Consider the following 17583-nt stretch of genomic DNA (forward strand, 5'->3'; position numbering starts at 1 on the left):
TTTGTAAAAATAATATCCCAATTTGTTTTTAAGTGGATCCTTTAAGACTTTTTGTTTTAAATATGTCATTTAAAAAATATATTTTTTCTAATTATCTCCTTAAGATATTTTTTATTTCAAATTCATGGTAAAAAGGTTATTTTTACCTTGATTTTGTAGTTCAAAACACATTTTCAAAAGGATAATATATGATTCTTATAAACCATCATATTTTTAACTCAATTATATCAAAGTTGTAAACTTTATTCTCTAACTCAAAACTTCAACTTACAAAATAATCTATATGCTAACAATTCACATATTTTAAATTCATAAAACAATCTAACCTAAATAGAGATATGAATACTTAACCAAAGAAAATAACTCAATGAATAAAGTTTTGTTGAATGGTGTAGGGTAAAAGGTTAAGAATTTAATTATTTGTGATTATCATTTTTTTGGAGGAATAATAAAAAACTGTAAAATGAATTAATTCCTTATCTAGTTAAAACAAAATAGCTTAACAATAAGAAGAATTTAACAGTTTATTCTTAGTGCCAGCAAATAATACTATAATCCCTAACAGAATGTTGGATTCTATTTGATTCCCAATTTCTTCATCCTTATCATTTTTCTTTTGCTTCATCCTTCACCATAAACCCTAACCATCTCCTATTTCATCTCCATCATGTTTTTGCATCCTCTTTCTGCTATTTAGTTTCCCCCAATCTCAATTCAGGTTTCCCTTAAACTTTTTTGGTGACCCTTTTCAATTTTCTATATATATATATTGAATTACTCAAATTTTTCATCAAAGTTTGTAACTTTTGGCTTTCAATTGCAGTTTCTGATTGTTATTTTTGGTGCATGCAATCTGGTGTATGATATGGCAGCTTATGATGTTAAAAGAGTTACATATCCTTCAATTTCCAAGGTAGAAGAGAAGAACGGTGAATTTAACTATGATGTTGATAATTTCAAATTTGAGTCTACATGGACTGAATCTAATAACCCAAAAAAAGAGTTTTTCTATAAGTTTTCTGATGATGAAGAATTATCTGATGGAGGTTATGAATTAAGTGATGAAAATTGTGGTAATATGATGCCTCCTGATGTGAATTTGAAGAATGTGTTTGCTGGGGTATGTGCTATTTTGACTGGACGAAACAAAACTCCGGCGATTATTGATGATCAGAAATGTCTGAATTCGAATGTGTCATTTTTAAACTCGGGAAAGGATGGTGATGTTGTTCTTAACTCTTCGGTTTACTCACCGAGTGCGCCGCCTTTATTTGAGCCTCAAGGAATTGATTTTAATGCCTACAAAGAGATTCTCCAGGCCGAGCCCCCTGAGTGGCTCCCTGATAGTTCCACTGCTGTTTGTATGCAATGTACGGCTCCGTTTACTGCGCTTACACGAGGCAGACATCATTGCAGGTTTTGCGGAGGGGTTTTCTGTCGGGTTTGTACGAAGGGGAGGTGTTTGTTGCCTGTTAGGTTTAGGGAAAGGGATCCACAGAGGGTTTGTGATGCTTGCTATGATAGGCTTGATCCTCTGCAGGGTGTTCTTATCAATACCATAAGCAATGCTGTGCAGGTAGCAAAACATGATGTGGTGGATTGGACTTGTGCTAGAGGGTGGCTTAATCTTCCTATTGGTTTGTCTATGGAGAATGAGATATATAAATCATCAAATACTTTGAGAAGCTACTGCCAGGTTTGATTTCGATTTTTGTAACTTTGCACTGTGCAATTTACTTCCTATCATAACATCTCTTATTGCATCTGTGTTTGACTAGGTAGTTGCTTGTGCTATTAGGTATAATACAACGGTAGAAACACGTAATTCGGTTGTTGATGCATATAAATAGCAGTGAATAAGCTGATACTTATTAGTATATGTACTGCGTTTTTTATGTAAGTAACCGATAGCACTTCAAATGTACAGGTGGCTAGATCCAATCCCGAAAGATCCATCCCTTTAAGCATTCTCAGTGGAGCGAAAGGTCTAGCAATTTTAACAGTTGCCAAAGCTGGTGTGTTGCTCTCTTACAAACTGGGTACTGGTTTGGTTGTGGCTCGAAGATCAGATGGATCATGGTCAGCGCCGTCAGCCCTATTCTCCATGGGTTTAGGATGGGGCGCTCAGGTAAGGAGACTATACACGAGTTTCTATTATGTGTACAAATATAGCACTACCTCACTGGTGTGTGTTTGTGATTTTTGTTTAATGTAAATGGAGGATAAAAAATAGCATGGGTCTAAAGTTTATTTAATACTTCAATCTTTATTCATATGCTTATTTGTATGTGACTTGAATTGGTAATAACCTTAGTTTAATCAAACATTACCATTATATTGGAAGTCAGTAAAGCAATATCAAAACACTACGAGACATGCTTGAGTTGGTTTTGATTTCTCTTGTGACCAATGAATTTATGCTCACCATATATTCTCAGGTTGGTGGTGAATTTATGGATTTTATAATTGTGCTTCATGATACGAAAGCTGTGAAGACATTCTGCAGTCGCATGCATTTTTCTCTTGGTGCTGGTTGTAGTGCTGCAGCAGGGCCTATCGGAAGAGTACTCGAGGCAGATGTTCGTGCGGGTGACAGTGGTTCTGGAATGTGTTATACTTACAGCTGCAGTAAAGGTAGTTTGCAAAGAAACTTTGTTGATATCTCCGAATCCCCTTTTGAATGAAATGTCAAGAACATTTCTGATGCATGATTCATTTAAATGCATGAACATATTTTGGACTATGTTATACCATGTGAGGATTCATACACTTTTACTGTGGCTTTCGGCTTACTTGAATGGTTTCAACATTAACCAGCATAGTTGGTAATAATGAAGGCCATATAATGTGATAATCATGCTAATTTACTTGTTTCTGTTTTTCTGAGTTAATAAGTTTACCTTACTTACATTGATGTTGGAAACAATGGCTAACACTGAATGTTGACAAACTTTAGGTGCATTTGTGGGAGTATCATTGGAAGGAAATATAGTTGCAACTAGGACGGATGCAAATATGCGCTTTTATGGCGATCCTTATCTCATGACATCTGACATTCTATTAGGGACGGTAGATAGACCAAAGGCCGCCGAGCCTCTGTATGCCGCTCTTGAAGACTTATATTCGAGTTTATGCTAGCAAATTGCACCTGTGTGATTCTTTCAGCTGCATGTGGAGTTTCCAAACACTGCATCCTTTTGCATATTCAAAGCCATTATCAATATTTCATTTCATTTCATTTTCCAATTTCAATGATGCACATGCCAAATACACCAACTTATCTCATGTGACTATGTTATTGGATTTAATGGTACATAGGATTTGCAAGTATGATCAAATATCTAATATTGAAAGTATGTACCATATGGGCATGTAGCAATATTTAACAGTAATAGTCCAACATAAAAGATGAAAGGGTCACACATGCAATTTCTTTCTTTTGCTTTTCATGTACTTTCTTCACTCAAAGTAACAAACTTAACTTAGATCCATGCAAACTGTTTCTCTTTTTAAGGGCATTTGTTTGAAGGGATTTTGGATTATTCCTTGGAATGTGAATATGGGGAAAACATATTCTCATATTTATTTCAAAGTTAAAAATATATATTGTAAGGAGAGAGTTATTCTAGAGAAAATACTTCAATTATGTTTTGGTCTCTTTTCATTCTTACTTTCAAAGATGGGTATATTCTCATTATTATAGCATGATGGATGTACACAAATATCCCTCTCTAACTACCATTCCACATTTCCATCTACCTCTTCAATTTTGAATCTAACAAAAATAGTTATGTATAATAACATTGGAAAATTATTTCTTTTATCCATTATTGTTAATTAGTATTAACTACATTTTATTATGTAATAATATATATATATATATAATAAATAAATAGTACGAAAATCAAATAGTCATGCACATAAATTCAAATTATGATAATAATTACTAATAGTAGAAAATATATTCTATATAGTATTATTTTTTACAATTGTATATTCAATGAAATAAATCTTCAATAATTTATAAAATAATATGTTATAATAAAATAATGAATAACAGTGTTCTTTATTTATTTTTTTTAACAATTATAAAAATAAATTACTTAGGGTAACAGAAGAGGTCCGTGATAAGGAATGACCTATATGATAATGTTCTATCTAAATTATGTTCATCAACAAAACATTAGTCTCTAAACATTTCTTTATCGTTTGCTTACTATTTTTCTTGGTCTCTATTTTGCTTTGTAAATTGATGCTGATCAAGAATTATAATGGTCTCCTCTGTTTTTCTTAGAATAATTTCCATTTCCATATGTCCAAATCACTTTAGGCATAATTCTACCATTTTTTCTATAATATAAATGTTTTAGGGTTCTTTTAGGAATTATGACATATATTCTCATGAATATACATCATCAACTAAATCAACTTTTATGTCATTTCCGTAAATTCTCAAAATTCAACTAAACATGTTTATTAAAATATATAGGAATAATAATCCGTGAGTAGCATTCATGAGAATGTGATTCCAAGAAATATAATTTTATTCATTCTTTGAAACAAAGATTATGTTAAGGTTTATTAAACTCAATTTTTAAGGTTTTATTTGGATGAACATTACTATCACTTGGGTTCAATTCTCATATTGATAGGTCTTATCTCTATTTGATTTTTAGGATGATCAAAATGTAAAATATTTAATTTTTGGGAACAATACTTTTTAAGAAAGATAATCATGCGTCGAGATTAAATCATTACTCATAGAGTGAGTGATACCTTTGGTAGAACTACAAAAATATTAACAGGCCTAATGTGATATGCAAACCTCATTGCTTTATTAAATTTGTCTATATATAATATTGAGATAATTTACCATAAAGATATAATCAAAACATAATCTAAAATGTAAATGGTGAGATATCATTCAACGTGCTAGACTTAGTGAAGTCATTAAAATCACTAAATTCAGATTCTCTAGGTATGCCACCCCAAATTTAAACTCTTATATACAACAAAAAAACACAATCTTAGTCTTTATACTTTCTCAAAAGGTTTGATTCTTATATTTTAAAAGTTTGATAAGTGATACACTTTCAAAATCCATAAGAATTGATTCCTTTTCCATAAAATATGAAAAACTATAAGGATTAAATTTATATTTAAAGATAATATATTTTGGGTAATAATAATTAAGATCACTGTATTTCTAACAAGGGTATGAAGTATGTCCGGGTATAAGGAGATAAGTTATCTCCATCTGCATGTATCATGTTTTATCATTTTCTATAAAAATATTTTTAAAAATAAACATAAAATCACACATATCACATTTTTACTGGCTAGAGGAGATAAGTTATCTCCTAATATCCTAATATGAGGAGATACATTATTCTCTTCTAATAAATAAATCAATTATCAACCATAAGAACTAATACAAGAATATGTTACAACTTAGAAGTATCTAGCAAATTTTATATTACAGTGAACAAAACCATAACCAGTGTTAACCTTTTTTTACTTTTTACACTACTACTATTCCATTATAAATTGGTGGATGATTATATCCAAAATTATTCATAAATCTGTTTAATGATAAAAACAAATTATGACCCATTCAACCTAATTATTCTCCCATCCCAAAATATTAGGCTATTTTTTGCTTGTTAGTTCTATATTCATTTAGTGCCACCTTATCCTTAATGCAGATTAATGCATGAACCCTGATATGGTAAAACAAGCAGCAAAATGGGTAACAATGTTTGTAAGCTTTGTATCCCCATAAAACTTATAACAAATGTTAGAAAGCCTTCAAAACCCTCTACTAGTAGTAGTACTATTGCTCCATCATTCATAGATTTGTTTCAACAAAGCTTATTAGAGTTAAATAATGATACCCCTATTGCCCTAAATGGATCAATCCCAGTTTTTATCTGTCAAATTTGCTTTGAATCAAAGCCTCAAAGTGATGCCTTAAATATTGAGGGTTGCAACCATTTTTACTGCACCAATTGCACTCTTAAATACATAGTTTCAAAGCTCCAAGACAATGTATTGAACCTTATGTGCCCTGAGCAAGGGTGCATTGGAGTGTTGAATCCTCAATACTGCAAAACCTTTCTACCAAACAAAGTATCAGTGTGGTGGGAAAATGCCCTAAGTGAATCAGTGATTCCTGAGAATGTTAAGTTTTATTGTCCTTTCAATGATTGTTCAGCTTTGTTAATCAATAATGGTAACAAAGGAAAGGTTATTAGAGAATCAAAATGTTCACATTGTGAGAGAAACATTTGTGTTCAGTGTAAAGCTCCTTGGCATGCAAAATTGAGTTGTGAAAAGTTTCAAAGGATGAAGAATAAAGAAGATGATTTGATGGAGGATTTAGCTAAGAGAAGAAACTGGAGAAGGTGTCCAAATTGTAAACGTTATGTTGAGAGGAATGGTGGCTGCAATCACATGAGATGCAGGTTGGTTTTCTTTCTTTCATTCTTCTCACAAGTATATAATGTTTTTTTGTTGAATTATTGGAACCAGATTAATATTCATCTAATTCTTCATAGTTAATATAAGATGAAAAAAAAAAATCTCTTCCTTTAGAAACTAAACTTATTGAATACTTGTATCAACAATGATTAAAACTAACTTAACATTCATTTAAAACTTGATTTATTATTTAACTAAAAATTAAACTTATTAAATAAATGGACCAAACTTGAGTACGAAACAAAACTTAAACCAAGTTTTAAATAGTTAGATTATATGTGTATATATATATATGTATATTATGAACTTTAATCGAGCTGAATTGAACTTGATATGGATGCTTGAAATTTGATTTAAATAAATCATTATTATGAAGTTAACCAAACTAAATTATGAGATACTATTTAATTTGTTGGGTGGACTTTTGTAACAATACTAGAAATGAATTAGTTGGTGATAACTAGGTAATGAATAATTCTAATGTTATTAGTTAGTGCTTGTTATTACTATTAGACATCATCTAAAAAGTTTTTTCATGACCTTCTAGAGATTTTATATCTTTATTAAGACTATAAATTAATGAGTAACATTAAATTAGAGAAAGATTGTGGAATCACAATACTTTATTTACTCTAAAATATATGCAAAAAATTTTTACTACTGAATCATCCAACATTTTTTTTTAAGAATAACACATCTATAATATAAGATTTGGCCATAGTATAAAAAACTTTTGCACAACTGATGCATACAATATTTTCTCATTTACCATTTAGTTGGAATTTTATATATGGTAGGGCAGTACTATCATAATCTTTCTCCATAATGATTTATGATAAATTAGATTAATTATTTTTTATTATATTCTGTAATTGCAGGTGCCATCATAGTTTTTGTTACCACTGCGGTAAAAGCTACTCCCTCAATCTTCTCCATTCTTGTTAATAAGCCTTCATGTTTTCTAAATAAGGAATAAATAAACACTTATTGAAAGTAATGATTTTATATTAGGAAAAAATGCAAAGAATTTTGATTTTGATAAGGCTAGGGAGAAGAAACTTTAATGTAATGGATGAAGTTATTTTCATCTTTGCAAGCACACTTTCTTTGTTTGATGGTTGATTTTTTCAATGGTTTTTAAGTTATTTCGGATTAATGTGTATTTTTTTTCATGGTTTCAATGAAATCCATGAATTCATAAGTGCTAACCATCACCTATCTCATTTTAAGGTAGTCTAGTTTATTCTCATGTCATGTTCTTAAATGATTTGGAATGAAGACCAATGAGAATGAAATTTATTAGAGAGAATTAGCACATGGTTTTGAATTATATAATAATTGAAAAGTTGGATTTGTAAAAATATTAAAAAGTTGCTAAAAACTTATTATAATGATTTTGGAAGGATCTTGACCTAAATTTTGGGAGGAATAATAATATTTAATTACACTTTATAAGTTAGATTAATTAAATAACAAAAAATATAAAAACATTGTATATTTATTTAAAGTGTTGCTCTTCGTACTTTTAAAAACTTAAACTCATTGATAATTGAATTAGTAGTAAAATTTTCAGCTATTTCATCTTTAATATAAACCATCATCTTGTGTACAAGGAATTCAATTTCTATCGTACTGTATAATTTTGTTTGTGTTTTTGTTTCTGAAAATGATCATTTTGTAGTAGCTAAATCATACTAATTAAGATAAGATAGATAAATAGATCAAACAAATAATATGCATTATTTTTCATATATTATCAAAGTTGCACTTAATTTATAGATGATTGATAGTTTGTTAAACATGAATGACTAATGACACCAACAATAAAATATCGACATTGATATATCAAGTTAATATTCTTTTGCTCATTTAAATGCATACGATAGTATTTGTTATCAATATTAAAAGATTTATAAAAATTTATTTGATTTTTTCTCAAATGAATATATGATTTTTATTATCTATTTCATAAGTATAAACTCATTATAAACTCAACTGAAGAAATAATATTATAAACAACATAAATATTTATACAAGCAAGAGAACTTTGTCTATTAATTATAATTTTTATAAGTAATGTATGTAGAAGAAAAAAAATATATTTGAAAAAAGTAAAAATAATAATATAATGTAACAAATTTGAGGGGGGAAAATTCAGGGGGGCAATTGCCCCAAGATAATTCACCACTGTTTGCGGCAGTAAATGATAGATTGACAAATATTTTCATGTTGTTCAAATGTATGAATTGAAGTAGCTCTTAATTTTTGGTCGAGTAAGATTATTTTTTTAAGGAAAAGGTCCAGTCTACCATAATTATATATTAGCAGAAGTAACTATTATAAGGACATAAGAACCTAATTACAAGTTTTTGAATCGATAGTTAGGAAGTCCTAAACCATTTCTATAGCAATGTTCTTGAATGAAGCTTGGGGTAGAGGTCCACCAAGAATATGACTTAGTATAGATATCATAATTTGTCAACTTATCTGCACAACTATTACCTTCCCTATAAATATGAGATACTGAGAAGTTCATTTGGGAAATTAATTTTTTGCACAACAACTATCTATTCAGTAGCTTCCGTGGAGGCTTTGCGTTGTCTTTGAATATGTCTACCACTAGCGTAGAGTCACATTCAAGCCACAAAGTTTTCCAACCAATTTTATGAGCCAATTCTATTGCTAATATAGCAACATGAAGTTCAACAAACAATGCATCTTGTATTTTGAAGTAGTTAGCAAAAGCAACCATGAATTTACCATTATTGTTCCTGAATATGCCTCCCCCACCAACATGACCTGAAGCTCCCTCAGCAATATCATCAGTGTTCACCTTGACCCAACCTCTGATAAGAGGCTTCCAGATAATCTCATTGATTTTAGGGGCCTTGGAATATGATTGATATGTCACAGAGCTTGGAAGAATTCTCTGAAAGAGAAATGACAGCCTTTAACCTTCTTAGAGCTTGAGCCATTGATAACCTTTTAAACACCACATGCTTCCTTTTTGTAAATATTCAATATATGAAACAATCAGATTTAAACATTTAAACATTTCGTTTGGAATAAATTATATACATTTTCTAAAATTATACAAATCATTTATTCCTTTTTATATTACACATACATAAACCCTATATATTGTATTGATTACGAGATATAAGTATAATCTTTTAAATAAAATGAGTGATAAATATAATTAAGTTAAACAAAATATGATATATTATGAAGACAAATCTAAATAGCATACGACTCAATAGTTCTTCATTATTTTTGGTTCGTTATAATATAATATAAGAGTGATTTAAAGTTTTAAACAATATTTCTTTACAATTATCGATACATTTTGTAATGAAGCAAAAATAATAAAGAGACATTGACTTTTATACTATTTAGATTTGTCTTCATAATACAATATATTTTATTTAACTTAATTGCATTCATCTCTCTTTTTTATTTAAAATATCACACTTAAATATTGTGCATGAGTAGTTAGTGTAATATATAGGGGTAGTTTGCTTTAAGTATAAAAAAGAAGGGGGTTTAGGTAAATAATGATATCATCACCCTATAGGTAAATAACTAATCATTTTTTAGATATGTGATTGTCCCTCTTAATAAGTGTGACAATATATTTCTCAAATCTTTCTCATGTAACAATGTTTTGTAGTATTTTTTATAAACCAAAAATGTTATTTACAATAGTATAAAATGTACTTAAAATCAGCAGAATACATTCTAAGACACCTACAAATGCATAGCGATACAATCTATTTGACTCATACAGTAATTCGAGAAACTAATAGAATTTTTCCAATTAAACCATGACAAAATTTTCTTAGTATTTTTATAGTTTAATAAGAAAACATAGTGTGTGTGTATATATATACAAAAAAGGGTTAATTAAATTATATTCCCAACTCAGAGTTATTCATTAATCACATTGTCACCATCGATAAATCATGGTTAGATTGATCTTTCATGAAAAGTGATTTATTCATTAACTATGGTTAGACTAATTTATTATCCAAAGTTACCCATGCACCTAATAAAATTTTGACATTTTTCTTTTACTTTTTATTAAAAACACTACTTTCCTCTTCGAAAAAACTGAAGCTCTGAATGTGATTATTTGTTCTAGGGTTTGTGGTACTCTTTCCTCTATCAATGACAAGATTAGTAAATAGAGGTCTTTGAGTTTTATTTTCTTCAGATTGTATCTTTGCTTTGAAGGTCTGGAATGGTCAGAAGGCTAGAGCTTCCGCGGTTCAGTGCATCAATCACTGAGCATAAGATCAATTATTTTCAACTATGTAAGGTTTGTCTTTGGAGTTTTATGGGTAAAAGAGGAAAATAATCTTATTAATAAAAAGTAAAAGACAAATGTCAACATTTTACTATGATGAGGAAATACCTTAAACCATGATACCGAGACTTGTAGTCTCTTTCAAATATCTAAAAATCTATTTGACTGCTTCCAAATGTTGTTTCCCTGGTTTTGACATGTACTTGCATATTTGACTAACTGCTTGTGTTAAGTCCGGTCTAGTATAAACCATAGCATACATCAAGCAACCCACTGCAGTGACATATAGAACCTTTGACATGTATTTTTTTCTTTTCATATGTATTTAGACACTAATCTAGGGAAAACTTGAAGTGATGTGCCAATGGAGTGCTCACTACTTTAGCATTGCTCATATCAAATCTCTCTAAGATCTTTTCAACATAGCTTTGTTGGGAGAGCCATAGTTTTCTACCTCTCTTATCCCTGTGAATCTCCATTCCAAGAATCTTCCTATCAGCCCCTAAATCTTTCATGTCAAACTCCTTACCTAGCATGCCTTTCACCTCATTGATATCACTCAAATGATTAGCAACAATCAACATATCATCAACATAAAGTAGTAGAAAAATAAAAGAACTATCGTCAAGGTTTCTGACATAAACACAACATTCATACTCACAAGCTTATAAACAAGCTTCTAACATATAAGTGTCGAACCGTTTGTACCACTATCTGGGAGACTGCTTCAACCCATATAGAGACTTCCTCAACTTACAAACCAAGTGACTCTGTCCAGCTACACTAAACCCCTCTGGTTGTGTCATAATTTTCTCCTCTAATTCACCATGGAAAAAGTCAGTCTTTACATCCATTTGTTCTAAGTGCATATCCCGGCTGGCTGCCAAGGCAAACACTGCCCTGATAGAAGTGTGTCTCACCACTAGGGAGAAAATCTCATTGTAGTTGACCCCCTTCTGCTGTGAATACATTTTTGCTACAAGACGAGCCTTGAACTTTTCCCCTTCCTTTTCTAATATTGATGGCTTCCTCTTGTACACTCATTTGCACCCAATTGCACGCTTGTATGGGAGCAATGAGACAAGCTCCCAAGTTTGGTTCTTCTGTAGAGACTACATCTCCTCCATCATGGCACCCATCCATTGTTCTTTCTCCTGGCTGTTTATTGCCTCTTGAAAGCTACATGAATCTCCTGAACTGATATGGAGAGCAATTGAAGCCATATCCTCAAAGCTATATCTTTCTCGAGGTTTGATAGGATGCCTATCCCTATCTCTACCAAGTAGATACTCCTGCACACCTGAACACTCCGCCTGAGAATCATCATGGCTTGAACTAGTACATGGTTCCTTGCCTTTATTGACCTGAACCATTTCATTGCTCACTGGAATCATATTTGATCCTAAAGTCTCTCCATTTGGCATGGGAACCTCTGTCAAAACTGTCTGTTTCATCATAAAATCTTCATCAAACACTACATCTCTACTCAACACCACCTTTCTAGAAACTGGATCCCAGAACTTGAACCCCTTCACACCTTTGGTATATCCAATGAAGATACACATCTTTGACTTAGGATCAAGTTTAGATCGTTCATCACTCGATACATGTACATAAGTACGAGAACCAAATATGTGTAACATATTATAATTGACTAGGTTACTTGTTCATACTTCTTCTGCAACTTTACCATCCAATGAAGCCTATGGTGATCTATTGATGACATAGGATGCCATACTAAGTGCCTCTGCCCAAAATCCTTTGGAAAGTCCAGTATTCAGTCTCATACATTTGGCCCTATCTATAAGAGTTCTATTCATGCTCTCTACAACAACATTCTACTAAGGAGTCTTATTCACTAGAAAGTGCCTCTGAATGCCATGTTCCTCACAAAATTTCTGAAACTGAGTTTTTATACTCCATACCATTATCTGACATTATGTATTTAATTTTCCTACCCATCTAGTTCTCTACCTTTGCCTTCCAAATTTTGAACTTGGCAAAGACTTCTGTCTTATGCTTCAGAAAATATACCCAAACCTTGCAAGAAAAGTCATCAACGAAGGTAACAAAATATCTAGAACCTCCTAGGGATGGTTCCTGAGTGGGTCCCCATACGTCAGTGTGGACATAGTCTAGAATGCCCCGAGTCTTGTGTTGGTCAGCCTTGAAACTAACTTGTGTCTGTTTTTCAAGCACACACCACTTGCACAAATCTAACTTGCATTTGCTGACTCCCCTCAATAGTCCTCTTTTAAACAGTTATGTCATGCCACACACACTCATATGTCCCAAACGCATGTGCCATAATTTTGTAGCACCATGGTCTGAATCTATTGAGATATCTGCAGCCACTCCAGCAACTCCACCTACAACTTTTCTCCCTAACAACTTGTAAGTGTTCTCTGTAGTCCTTTTACCCTTCATCACAGTTAGAGCACCTTTGCATACTCGAAGAATATCACTGTCCCCATCAGCTCTATAGCTAAACCCTTTGGCCTGCAATGTCCCCAAAGAAACCAAATTCTTCTTCAAATCTGGTATGTGCCTAACCTCACATAACATCTTCACTACACCATCATCCATCACAATTTTGATTTCTCTCATACCAATAATTTCACATGCTTTATTATTTCCGAGATACACGAAACCAAAATTGAATGTCCTGTATGTGGTGAACCATTCTCTGTTTGGTGTCATACGGCGGGAACAACCAGTGTCAAGTATTCACTCATCTATACAATGATTTGATGATACAGATAGTAGATCAACTTCACTGTTGTAACCAGAGTCATCTTTCTGTGCAACATTTGCAGATGTAGATACTCCATCTTTCCCCAACAACTTGCTAGGACTCCATTCATTGGGACAATCCTTTTTGTAATGCCCATTATGTTTGCACTTATAGCACTCTACTGGTGTTCTGCCCCTGAAATTTGGTATTTTCCCTTTGGCGTGACCTCCTCTGCCTTGTCTCCTCCCACACACTTGCCTCCTTTTCACATACAGACCATCACCTTGAGACCATTCCCCTACATTCTGTCTTCTTTGAGTGTGGGACAAAAGTGCATATGTGATCGCGTCCAGTTTGATTGAGTCTTTCTCGTACGTCAATGTTGTCACCAAGTGTTCATAATGTAACACCTCAGTTATGTCATGCCACCTCCCATGCCCATACATATACTGAGTGTGTCACCATAACACCTCAGTTATGTCATGCGACCTCCCAGGCCCATACATAACTAAGTGTGTCACCCCAAAGATTAAATACCCTATAGTATTTTATTACCCGCAACGGGGAGCCTCCCGCGACTCGAACCCATGACCTCAGGGATAAATAGTCATTATTCACATGAGTCGCTACCATTAAGCTAGACCAGGTCGCATGACATAACTAAGGTGTTATAGTGACACGCTCAGTATATGTATAGGCCTGAGAGGTCGCATGACATAACTGGGGTATTACAAAAAAAAGGCCCACACATAACTAAGTGTGTCACCCCAAGCTTAAATATTCCCTGCAGTATTTTATTCCCCACAAATGGGGGCCTCCCGTGACTCGAACCCATGACCTCAGAGATAAATAGTCATTATTCACATGAGCCACTACCATTAAGCTAGAGTCGCATGACAATATTGAGGTGTTACATGAGCGTGTCACTGTAACACCTCAGTTATGTCATGCGACCTCCCAGGCCCATACATACACTGAGCGTGTCATCGTAACACCTTAGTTATGTCATGCGACCTCCCAGGCCCATCCATAACTAAGTGTGTCACCCCCAAGCTTAAATACTCCATGCAATATTTTATTCCCCACAAATGGGAGCCTCCCACGACTCGAACCCATGACCTTAGAGATAAATAGTCATTATTCACATGAGTCGCTATCATTAAGCTAGAGTCGCATGACATTATAGAGGTGTTACATGAGCGTGTCACTGTAACACCTTAGTTATGTTATGCAACCTCCCATGCCCATACATACACTGAGTGTGTCACCCATTAGCTTAAATACCCTTTGTAGTATTTTATTCCCTACAAAGGGGAGCCTTCCGCGACTTGAACCCGTGACCTCAGGGATAAATAGTCATTATTCACATGAGTCGCTACCATTAAGCTATACGCCTTTTTTTGTAACACCTCAGTTATGTCATGTGACCTTCCAGGCCCATACATATACTGAGCGTGTCACTGTAACACCTCAGTTATGTCATGCGACTTCCCAGGCCAATACACATGCTGAGCGTGTCACTGTAACACCTCAATTATGTCATGCGACATCCCAGGCCCATACATACACTGAGCGTGTCACCCATTAGCTTAAATACCCCCTGCAGTATTTTATTCCCCACAAAGGAGAGCCTCCAGCGACTCAAACCCATGACCTCAGGGATAAATAGTCATTATTCATATGAGTCATGGGTATTTAATGGTAGCGAGTCATGTGAATAATGACTATTTATCCCTGAGGTCTTGGGTTCGAGTCGCGGGAGGCTCCCCTTTGTGGGGAATAAAATACTGCAGGGAGTATTTAAGCTTGGGGGTGACACGCTGAGTTATATATGGGTCTGGGAGGTCGCATGACATAACTAAGGTATTACGGTTACACGCTCAGTATATGTATGAGTCTGGGAGGTCGCATGACATAACTGAGGTGTTATATATAAGAATTTGGTAAAGAACACGGTAATATTATTGCTTTGCATCAACCTTCACATCAAGTTTCTGCAAGTCATTGATCACTTGATTAAAATTGTTGAGATGTTGTTTCAAATAAGCACATTCCTGCATCTTCAGGCCATAGAGTCTCTATTTCAAATACAACTTATTTGTTAGACACTTGTACATGAACCACTTCTCTAATGTCTCCCATACTTCTGTTGGTGACGTCAGATCCATAACATGATACATCACCTCATTTGATAGACAGAGTCGTATGGTTCGTGCAGCCTTCTTCTTCAACTCTTCCCAATTCAGTTGATCTAAACCATCTGGTTTATTCTCAGCAGGGCCTTTGATAGTCCTTGTTGAGCCAACACATCCTTAACCCTCATTTGCCACAATCCGAAATTACCAGTTCCATCAAACTTCCCCATCTCGAATTTGGCACATGGGTTAAGAGTCATTTGATATCAATTGTTGGGAACAAGCAAACAATCAAATAGTAAAGAGTATAGAGACAAGAGAATAACACAAGAGATTTGGTAACAAGGTTTGGCCAATAGTGCCTACGTCCCCGAGAGTGTTGAGCGACTACCACTATATATTATTAGAGAATAAAGATTAGTGTTTGACTATTTTTCTCCTTGTTACATTAGGTTTACATAACATAAATATATTGCCCTCTACTCCAACCCCTTTACATCAGCCCAAGTCGATAACTTGTATTGCTATTAGCTAGAGATATAAGTCATTGCACAACACATGTAATAATCATTATATATATATATATATATATTGATGAGGAGGGATACACTTATCCTCATCCTAGCTATCAATTCTAGGGAAATCCAATGGTTTGAATTAGTAAGTAGATCTAAATCATTAAATGCCCATAGAATTGATGACTATAATGAAGAGTAAATTTGAAAAACTTACTTTTGGAGTAAGTGGATCTCTACTCTATATTGATTATTAAAAAATATATAAATATATATTTTTACATAAAAATTTATTGAATACCCACATATATCTCTTACCCGCACAAGTAGCTGCAAATATTATGAGTATGCGTGAGGGTGAGCGTGAGACGGGTTAAGCATGTCCCTCAACCGTCCTTAAATATTGTCTGGTTCAATTTTTGACCCGAACCTGTACCTAATTAAGATGTGACACGTGAGAGATGAGTCAAATAAGACGGTTCAAGATATGGATGAGTCCGGTTGGAAAATGACAAAATAACAAATGTAAATTTTCTCAAATCTCTAAGCATGCACAACCAAAATTATCACAATCTGTATATAAACTTAACTAAAACTTGCATCTCACATACATCAGTATATAAACTACAAAGCGTAAATTGCATCCTTCAAACTAAAAACTATCAAATCACATGACTGAAAATTATAGAAGACATTGAAAATTTCAGAACAATTTAAACTATCAAGTGTCAACAAAAGTTGAAGTATTCTCGTAAATGATAAAAAAACATATGAAAACTGAAATGACAACAACATCTCAATCCTCAAAAGTCCACACAAAAATGAATACAATAACTAATTATTAACTTAAAATTGAAATTGGAGTTCACATAAAGTACACAAAAACTAAAAATTAACTAATTTTCTATCAATCAATATTCATGGTTGCATGCTCATCTTTAACTCCTTGTGACTCGAAAATCTTTGCCACAAAAAATATTTTATATAATGCATATTTTTAATTGAATCAACCAAATAGTAAACAATGAAAAATGGTAAGGAATAAGAATCATATGATAAGTGATGTGAATATGTTGGGTAAGTTTGTAGGTATTTGAGTTATGTGAGCTGAACATAATAGGTATTTATAGGTACATATTCAATTATTCTTGATATATAACTATAAGAGACGGACCTGGTGACAAGAACATAGACTTGAACTCATCATTTTTTGACGACGAATCTATCCCTTTTAATCGAGTCTGTCATTTTTTTATTTATTTGGACAAGTTAAACTCATCCCTAAGTCATTAGGTTGAGTCTATGAGTTGGATCTTGTTTATTCCTAAGTATGAGTTAGGTCTTACTTACCCTTAAATATGCGTATGGGAAACTATTCATGTTCGTTTCATCCGGTTGTCATCCATATATATT

At 33.1% G+C, this 17583-nt stretch overlaps 2 protein-coding genes across 2 annotated transcripts; both read left to right on the forward strand.

Moving 5' to 3' along the window:
• Positions 532 to 3233, forward strand: LOC109328717. Its single transcript, XM_019562308.1, has 5 exons — positions 532 to 718; positions 824 to 1696; positions 1928 to 2128; positions 2439 to 2634; positions 2957 to 3233. Exons 2-5 carry the CDS (start codon positions 866 to 868, stop codon positions 3136 to 3138), a joined length of 1410 nt encoding a protein of 469 aa, XP_019417853.1. The 5' UTR covers positions 532 to 718; positions 824 to 865; the 3' UTR covers positions 3139 to 3233.
• Positions 5722 to 7576, forward strand: LOC109327864 (probable E3 ubiquitin-protein ligase ARI10). The gene is made up of 2 exons (XM_019561038.1): positions 5722 to 6464; positions 7359 to 7576. The coding sequence occupies exons 1-2, from the start codon at positions 5746 to 5748 to the stop codon at positions 7423 to 7425; spliced, it is 786 nt and encodes a 261-aa protein (XP_019416583.1). The 5' UTR covers positions 5722 to 5745; the 3' UTR covers positions 7426 to 7576.

Source organism: Lupinus angustifolius, chromosome LG15 (assembly GCF_001865875.1).
Source record: "Lupinus angustifolius cultivar Tanjil chromosome LG15, LupAngTanjil_v1.0, whole genome shotgun sequence".
Classification (NCBI taxonomy): domain Eukaryota; kingdom Viridiplantae; phylum Streptophyta; class Magnoliopsida; order Fabales; family Fabaceae; genus Lupinus; species Lupinus angustifolius.

What these genes read in the sequence shown, in the direction of transcription:
- LOC109328717 (XM_019562308.1), top strand. Translation starts at nt 866, where the DNA reads ATGGCAGCTTATGATGTTAAAAGAGTTACATATCCTTCAATTTCCAAG. An exon ending in GTTTAGGATGGGGCGCTCAG is followed by an intron (nt 2,129 to 2,438) that starts GTAAGGAGACTA and finishes ATATATTCTCAG; the next exon opens with GTTGGTGGTGAATTTATGGA. An exon ending in TACTTACAGCTGCAGTAAAG is followed by an intron (nt 2,635 to 2,956) that starts GTAGTTTGCAAA and finishes GACAAACTTTAG; the next exon opens with GTGCATTTGTGGGAGTATCA.
- LOC109327864 (XM_019561038.1), top strand. Translation starts at nt 5,746, where the DNA reads ATGGGTAACAATGTTTGTAAGCTTTGTATCCCCATAAAACTTATAACA. An exon ending in TGCAATCACATGAGATGCAG is followed by an intron (nt 6,465 to 7,358) that starts GTTGGTTTTCTT and finishes CTGTAATTGCAG; the next exon opens with GTGCCATCATAGTTTTTGTT.